The sequence below is a fragment of the Physella acuta genome, unplaced genomic scaffold (assembly GCF_028476545.2).
Source record: "Physella acuta isolate Inbredline_101_S28 unplaced genomic scaffold, ASM2847654v3 ptg001154l, whole genome shotgun sequence".
Taxonomy (NCBI): Eukaryota; Metazoa; Mollusca; class Gastropoda; family Physidae; genus Physella; species Physella acuta.
Window position 1 is genome coordinate 50,214 of NW_026732671.1, and position 9,787 is coordinate 60,000.

The 9,787-nt window shown below is 36.1% G+C and overlaps 1 protein-coding gene across 2 annotated transcripts in view; it reads right to left on the reverse strand.

Annotated features, from left to right (window-relative positions):
• The window catches only part of LOC131956481 (ankyrin repeat and fibronectin type-III domain-containing protein 1), a 43,853-nt gene that overhangs the window by 32,312 nt on the left and 1,754 nt on the right, over positions 1-9,787 (reverse strand). For both annotated transcript variants that reach the window (XM_059320944.1, XM_059320943.1), the window contains exon 2: positions 4,943-4,974. In XM_059320944.1, the coding sequence (XP_059176927.1) occupies positions 4,943-4,974 (32 nt within the window). The remainder of the gene's footprint in view (positions 1-4,942; positions 4,975-9,787) is intronic.

Sequence of the window (9,787 nt, forward strand, 5' to 3'; positions counted from 1 at the left end):
AACAAGAACACGGTTTGAATGTGTATGAAATCAATTTGCTTCGCGGATTGACACACATTTTCGCATGAGATTAGAGACTAAATCATTAATGAAAACGTCACGGAATCAGTCTATTCAAAACATTTAGAACAATACAAATTTGGAATATTATTCAGTATATTTGGAACAATACAATTTAGAAAAAATCTTTACGGAATGGTTGGGCACACCTTTTACACAATTTGAAACAATACGACATAGGAAACACTTCACTGATTTAGCTAAACATTTACGTCATTTAAAAACAAAGCTTCTAAGGGGAGAACACCCATTGATCTTTAACTACGCTCGTTAATGTTTGTTTACAATTGCCCTTTGATTATGGTGAGCGATGTAGTGATCGATGAACAAGCCCTTCATAACCGATCATGTGTAACGGAAACACCCGTGTGTTAAGGGGAAACATGGCGAAATTTGTGATTGATAAATGGAGATTATTGATCCGTAAGAGTGATTGATTTTATGTGTAGAGTTTTTTTTTTTTTAGTAATGAGGTGAAGTGGTTAGGTGAAAAGAAAGACAAATAGAAATACTCGATGTTTATTTAAGCGAATGTAAGAAATAATTGGTGATATATTTTTCGTGACTTGTTGAAAATTGTAGGTGTGGTACAGGAAAGAACGGTTAAGTTTAATTAAGAAACATAGTTCGAATCTTTACCTTATTATCGTAGGCATCGTAGGAGTTTTTGTAATGATGGATGCATCATTTTTTTCCCCCCGAAGACATTTGTTCCCAGGATAGATGGGGCAGATGAAGTAGAGTTCATCTGTTGCAATGACCACTGCATACGAGGGGATAGTATGGTCAGCACTATGCCTAGCCGTCTTTACTTTTCCTAACGTGAATCAGGTACCCAACATGGCTGGGTGGACTCAGGGACGATCTACACACTCTAGCCCAGGATCCGAACTCGACAATTTCGGGTTAGCAAACAAACACTACCATTCGACCGCGCATTCCCATATATTAAAGAATCATCGGTGGTTATCACAATCATTGTTTATATAGCCTAAGGTCATTACAATCATGCACATGAGAGATATCATTTAGTTGACCTGTGACTCCAATGACCTACAAACCGATAGGCTACAACAATCTGTGTACTGGGCTAATATTTCAGTCCCAGGTGTACGTCACGCCAACAACGGGGACCGTCAGAGGAACAGTGGCGTGGCGCACCCCTTACCCTTCCCTCCCCATTCTCTCCCTCATCTCCTGACCCCCCCCCCCTCGCCACCATAGACACACACACGATTCCCCAACCAAATATTGGCCCGTGGACAGTTATTTTTAAATTCTTTGGTCGATTTTTTTTTACGTCGACTTGTCTTAGACCGCCGATAGGCTATTCTGACACACGTCGACGTTTGCGGTTCGAGTCCCGACTGACGCAGCTACAGTAGGAATTGCCAGATCAAGTATTTGTTTTGGATAAAAAATTTCATAACTAGAAATAAATTCGACTAATTGATATAAATACTGCTCTGTTTTCTTTTTGTTTGCTTATTTTTAATCCAATGTTTGCTTTTGCAAAAACATAATTAAAACACCAATTATACATTAAACGCCATTTCTTATTATATATCATTAATTAGGAACTATACATCATATTTGTCTGTTCTCGGTTGATTAATACTAATAAAAAAATTCTGCAACAGGGGGTTACGGTGTTATATATTTCTACAACTGATGTCTAAACAAATGAAACGATGTTTTGGTGTGTACAAAGATTGAAAAAAAAACGAAACAGTTCTAAATAAACCGGGAGTGATCTCCCCTAAACTTTCTCGAATATTCTTATATAAAATAACAGGGGATGGGAACTCGGGCTATAGACATGATTTTTAATCCATTTTAAATACTTAAAGTTTTAAAAATAGAATAAAATCTCTTAGAAAAAAGATTGCACACCAAGTGAACGCCAAATAAAAAAGTGCATAATAGTGCGCAATATTATTAGTACTTTAAAAATTTACATTAGTTTTTTGAGAAATCGGAAGTAGCGTAAATTACTACTTCCGGGCAACGGAAATTACTCAAAATTTGACAGAAGGTAGAGAATTAGATCTTATACTTACATGTGAAATTTCATTTATCTATCTGAAATAGTACTCAAGTTATAGGCTTTTGAAAAATTCAAAGTAGAAAAAGTACCACTTCCGGTTATCGGAAATCGCTCAAAAGTTGATGCGGATCTACGATTTTGATAAAATACTTATATATGAAATTTCATCAACCTAGCTGTAACGGTACTCAAGTTATCGTGTTTACACAAGGACAGACACACACACACACAGACATACGGACAGAGTTGCAAAGCCCAGTTTTTCAGACTGGATTACGCATAAAACCTCTTAATTTTGATAAATCTGGATTGATAATTTTTGCCCGATTAAAATAAGTCCTCTATACTTCGGATGTGATGAAGGACTGAGGTGTAATACGGTGAAAATTGTTAAAATTTCAATTGATTTTTGTGCACGATTACAATACTTTCTCTATACTTCGTATATACGAGAAAGTAAAAAAAAGATGAATATAGTAAGTCATGCTCTTGTCGAGTGGGGTAAAGTAAAACCGCTTTAGTAAATCTTATTTCAGCCGGATGCGGAGCGTCAGGGTAAGTCAATCACCCGCGGCGTCAGAAGAGCCGGGATAATAGGATTACCTACCCCTGTTCCTAATTGCTCACGGTGTACGGCGCAAGTCCGTAACACGCGCCGGCTCACGTTCGTCCACGTCTCCACGGGACTCTCGTCGTGAGCTTTAGGGACTTAGGAACAAAACACACTCGCTGTACAAAACACATTTTTTTTTCCACAGGTACATTATTTTACTAACCTCATCATTTTTACCGCGTAGTGCCCAAAACACATGGGGCAGATGAAGTAGAGTTTATCTGTTCTAACGACCTAGGCATATTAAGGGATAGTGTGTCATTTACCTAACAGTGTTAGGAGGATTCAGGGATGTAATACGAGATCCGAACTCGCGACTTTTGGGTTAGTAGTCGTGTGCTCTATCAATCGACCACGCCGTACTTTACCCATCTAAAGTAGTGATAAACTTGAGACATGTACTACTGGCAGGATATTATACTATTGAAAACATATCCTGAACTCATACACTTAAGGCATATATCCTTAAGACATGTAGGCCTACACTTCATACATATTCCCCTAACACATATAGCCTTAACACATATAGGTATACACTTAATACATACTCCCTAACATATATACCCTTAACACATATAGGCCTACACTTCATACAAACTCCCCTAACACATATACCCTTAACACATATAGGCCTACACTTAGTACATATTCCCCTAACATATATCCCATTAAAAGCAGCTGCCATAAAAAAAATACAACCTCAACTAACACACCATAAACATACACCATTAAAACTACAAACACTAAATCAACCATGTGAAACTCTACTGCACCTTTATCAACCACATTTTTTATTGTACTATTCTAGAGTCACGTGACAAGTTGTCCACAGATGGTGCCACGTCCAACAGCCCGTACCACTGTTAAATCTGACACCACCCCCACCCCACCACCCTCACCCCCTCTCGCTGGTTGCACTGTTGTAGCCTTGAAAAGCGGGGTTTGATTACATACAAGGGGTAGGGGGGAGGTGGGGGCGACAGGGTGGTATCGAGTATACATAGTTTATATACTTTACAAGGGATCATAAATATTACCTTATGGCTTTTTTTTTTTAAAGCGGTGGTGTTAAAAGGTTATAAATTAAGTGAGTTAGATCATAAAGTGGGCTAATTTTGTTGCAAGCGTGGGTTATGTTTGTTTGGTATGTGGATCTAAACACCACAGCAACGCACAGCAACAGTCTTACTTCATACAGTGTTGAACAACACGTAGAAGATCATAGAAGATACGTGTGTATAGCATAACCAATCATTATTGAATGTATTTCACGTATCTATATCCTATAATCGCCAGTTTCTACCCCCTACTTACACAGCAATGAACTATTCGCTCACACATTGTAATGTATAATTAAAAAACAATAACATTTATCGTCTTGTTTTACATGGATAATAACCCCAAAACTTCATCAAAGGGCCGTAACTCTAATAAAATATTTATTATCGATTTTAGAACACGATAACGAGTTGTGTCCCATTAAGAAAAAAAACAACTACAATGTTTCAGAAAATTACAATTAATTAATTTTTGTTGTTGTAAAATGCGAATGTAACATTCGATTCTAGGAAACCTATTTTAATCACCGCGTTTGTTTTCCATTCAAAGAATCGCGTGGTGGGACCAATCTTAGCGTTGTTAAGCTGGCACAAAACGAAGAACACACATTAACTTTGGCTTCGTCCATAAATGTCGTCCGTGATTGTGTGATGATGTGTGATGAGGGAGAGGGGAGGGGGGGGGGGGGGGTAATGTGACGTCACTTTTTTTATTTAAAAAAAATAATTTTAAAAGAAAAATTTTGCCGTTATTACACGTTTTAGAAAACAGTTTTAATAAACTGTAATAGAAAATTGATTAAAATACTTATGTTGACAATGTTCAGTACATATTTTAAGGAAATGATGTTTTGAAAAATAATTCAACTGCAATTTTGAAGGGAGGTTTTAGGCTGAAATGTGACGTCATTTTAGGGGGAGGGGCTGGTTTTTTTGTGACGATATATGGCGATTAGGATGGGGTGGGGGTGGAGGTGGGGGAGTCGGAGGGAGATAAAAATCTTCCCAAAAAAGCATGACGTCATTTATGGATGACCCCCCTTTAAATGAATGTCAGCATCAGCCCATATCCCCATTCCACCACATTAGGATATAACTAATAACAAACTAAACCAAGCTACGCCTAAACAAAATAAATTCCAGATTTTATAAAACAAAACTCACCTCTTTTCGCCTGTGGCTGTTCGTACCATATTCTGCAGAAAAAAAATAAAGAAAAAAATATATTACTTCAAACGTAAACCCAGAATGCTATACAATTTATATATAATATAAATAGATACACCGCACTAAAAGACTTAATTACAAAATGTCATGACATGGCTAAAAATAGAAATCTTACTCTCTAAACTTCGACATTTAACCTTTATGAGCCCGGCTTGCCCCAGATCGTACAAGCAAGATAAGAACACAAACGTCTCTAATTAAATTACTCAGCAAATTAATTTCAACATCACGACCCCCACCCCCCACCCCTGACAGGTAAAACCCCTAACCTACAGCCTCACCAGGTAAACTTTTAGCCTACATTGTCTAACAAAGGTATGACTCACACAGCAGGTATGATATTAATAGACGGTGGCACCGCAGGCTTCTCTATGAGTTGTAAACCATACCCCCACTCTCCCGCCCCTGGGTTCTAGATCGGCCTGTCTCCGTCGTGTAAATATTTGGACACATTACATTTTTTTTTCCAACCTCAAGACCAAACAGATCAAGTGACAATTGGCAAGTTTAGATTCCCATAGACTAGCATGGGAAATAGACATACTGCGGTCATTGACTATATATATATATATATATATATATATATATATATATATATATATATATATATATATATATATTGATTAGTAGATAACTTACGCACATGCACATGTATGTATATATATATATATATATATATATATATATATATATATATATATATATATATATATATATATATATATATATTACATATGCATATACAAAGGCTTATATCAACTATTTAGCATCAATTTAAATATATATGCTTATATCTGCAAATACAATTTATATATGCAAGTATATATATATATATATATATATATATATATATATATATATATATATATATATATATATATATATATATATATATATATATATATTACATATGCATATACAAAGGCTTATATCAACTATTTAGCATCAATTTAAATATATATGCTTATATCTGCAAATACAATTTATATATGCAAGTATATATATATATATATATATATATATATATATATATATATATATATATATATATATATATATATATATATATCTTGAAAGTGTTCGTTAATTAATACAATTTACGGTTATACTATCCTGCTTATCTATTACGAAAATAAATTAAATAAAGTATCATGTAACTATTGTAAATATTAATGGCTGAATGAATTAACTCGGTTAAAGTTATAATTAGGTGAAGGATTTTAAAAAGTGCTGTTGCATTTATGATCTTTGTACATTTGACGGTGGGTTAAAAGTAGTCCAATCAATAGTTCTCATGGACAGATGATTAGTTGTTCAGCTTAGGATTAGAGGATATCATGCCTAACTAGATGATGCTTCAGTGATTTCAAGGAAAGTTAAATGAAGCTGCATATTGACATTACCGTAAACAAAGTTTACCTAAAAAAAAATATAACAAAATAAAAAAAAAAATTAGACAAAAAAGAAAATAGCAGTATACTATGAACGTGAAGCACTATTAAACATCGACGCCTCCCCGCAGCCATTTCATTGACTCAAACGCGAGATGACGATTAAGTCCCTTGGTTGGCTAATGGCGGGAGATTCAAGACAGGGGGAAAAACATCTACACAGAATGGCGTTACCTGGGGGTGCCTGTAGTAAACAGTCAGTGACCTGATGATGGCTTGCAGAGGAGGAGGGGGGGGGGGAGCGGATGGGGACATGCCCCGGAAATCCAGAGTATTTATCCCTAAAATCATAATTTATACACTGTATGGGCATCTTTTGTGTAACATCTTTTATGCATATTCACCACGATACGTTTGATAGGCATCCATACAGTAATTATGTTCATATTTATTTTATATATTGCCAGGTCATCTTTAAATACATTATACTTGTATTTATTTTTATATTTATGAAGGGCATTTATACAGTAATTATGTCTTTTGATAATTATGTCAAAAAAAATATAAAAAATTAAAAAAAAATAAAAAAAAAATAAAAAAAAATACAGTAATTATGTCCATTTTCATTTTGATACACTTTAACGGTATTCGTAAAGTGATTAAGCACATGTTTATTTTAATTAATTGTAGGGACAGTGGGGTAGTGAGGTCGGATGTCACCCGGTGCGGCACTTAATGGTGTCACCCCCCCCCTTCCCGAGGCGTAGCGACCCTTCCCGGAAAAAATTTCAAATTTTCGATATGCACCCCCCCTCTCCTCAAATTTTTGATTTGCACCCCCTCAAGTTTTCGATTTGCACCCCCCCCCCCCCTCACCTCAAACTTTCGATTTGCACCCCCCTCAAGTTTTTCTCTATATATTTTGCTATTTTTTGCCTTGGTGTCACCCCTCTAAAAGGTGTCACCCGGTGCGATCTACAACCCCCCCCCCCTCCCTCCACTACGCCTCTGTGTAGGGATATTCAGTATAATAGTTAAGGCCATAGTGATTCTTGTTTTAAAATAGTGTAGGCACACTAAACAAATTATAAAGTCTATACTGTTTGATACATCGGGCCGAGACTGTTTTATGGTAAAGTTCTCCTGATTTCTAAAACGTCTAAATTACCGGCAGTACGAGCATGCCATCGCGAAACTTATAAATAACATGAAGCTGGCTGTCACATGGTTCAATTTCTAATTATAGACACGGACCTTCTCTTGTGAGAACGCAGTCTTAACCTGTAATGTAATACGTGGACGCTCTATACACACGCACCTTCTCTTGAATGGCTGCGGTCAGAGATCCAGTAACGTAGTACCCGAACTGATTTTTTTAGGGTTTGGCATCCCATAGATTTAAATGTACAGTTATCCTTCACGGGCTTCACCTCAACCCACCAACTATCACACCCCCCCCCCCCCCCAGTGTTCCACCTTACTGTGCGTCCGTGATTACATTTGAGAGTCATTTCCTTTGGATATCTATAGCCGTAAACAGTGTTTTTCACGATTCGAGCCTATTCCGAAATCTATCAATGTTTTGCCATTTTCCCCGGCATCCACACACTTTGAATGCCCCTGTTAACACTCGATAAATTGAGAAAATATCAATACTATCACCTGCCACTGTGGACCGATTTAACGTTACTTCAAAGTGCCCGAAGGTATTAAGTCAAACAGTGCCTTCAGTACATTTGAAGTATTCGGGATTCCTTTCCCAATACGGCGATCGCCTACAGAATCTTGCTAACAGTTCCAGTCACGAAAGGCAAGAAAAGTAGATCTTCGTTTGTGAACGTACTGGTAAGATTTTCATAAATAAACATTAATGTAAAAAAGTCAGGTTTGAAGCTGACGTTCTTCGTCTCTTTAATGCGTGTATCAAACTTATATCTGTTTTATTTTTTACTTTTCAAACAAAAAGCCTTAACAGAAACAAGCAACGTTTCAAAAGCACTTCTAAGTAAACAAATTATTTGTTAATCAGTGTCTTAATGTTAATACGACATTGATAAACAGTTTAAAAAAACCATATATATCGTTATAAATATTAATTCGCGTTGAGAAAAAAAAAACGCCTCACTGTACATGTTTTATTTAATTATACACCAATGAAAAAAATTTAAGGCCCCGCGCGGATGGTTGGCCATAGGCCCCGCGTACCCCTAACGCCGGCTCTGATTCTCTCTCTCTCTCTCTCTCTCTCTCTCTCTCTCTCTCTCTATATATATATATATATATATATATATATATATATATATAATATATAATAAACAGTAATAAATGTACATCTTTAATATACGTGTGTGTATGTGTATTCTATGTATATGGGAAAACGCAGCTCAAAATTATATATATATATATATATATATATATATATATATATATATATATATGTATATATATAAGAAGTGCATTGAATACTACTAAAGAACGCTTTATCTTACAACTACAACTGAGTTGATTACACTACCAGCTTCCTAGCAACTACTACCTTAAGCTACAGCTACAACTACAGCCATAGCCGATAGCCTCAAGCTATAAACCACAGTTTACGGGTTTTTTAGCGTCTTCTGCTACTACATAGATCAGTGTCTTGCAGACGTTTAAGAATCAACATAACCCGCACCCAACACGGGAAACTCCGTAAAGTTTATTTCTGGATAATCCCCCCCCCCTCCCCATATTTTTTACAACGCACTCCTAGTTTAAAAAAACATAAAAATATTTTATTTCTTTTATATAATTTTATTAATACCTGCAATAAATAATTTTAATTGCCATTTGAATTTTATCAAATGATATACATTTTTAAGACAGGCAATTAAAATATAAAAAGCTCTACTTCTCGTTCATCAAAATCCACAAAACGGAACCGTGTACATAACTATTCGCCCTTTTACAATCATTATATTACTACCGTTCATTCTTAAGTCCCCTGAATAAAAAGTTTACTACCGCTCTTTGCTTCGCTAAGAAAGGGGAGATAAAAACGGAACCGATAAACATTTCGGCCATGCCTTTTTTTTTCTCTCTTTAATTCAACCGACGCAGGTGACATTTATAACTGACGATCGTTAGCCGCTTGCGAGATCGACGGGACGTGACCCCTGACCTATCGGAGAGCGACGAAGGTAATCGATGACGTCATGCGGACGGGAGTGAAGAAAAAAAAAGCACACATGATTAATAAATAATAAAATAATAAAATAGGGAATAAGAGTCATAGGGGATTACATACGAAGAACAGAATGAGATCAAAATGGGGTCTCGTCGAAGTGCTTCTGGTCATTGAAGGGGATCTTGACATCTCGACCCCATTGCGCGGGTGCTTTTTTTTAATACATTA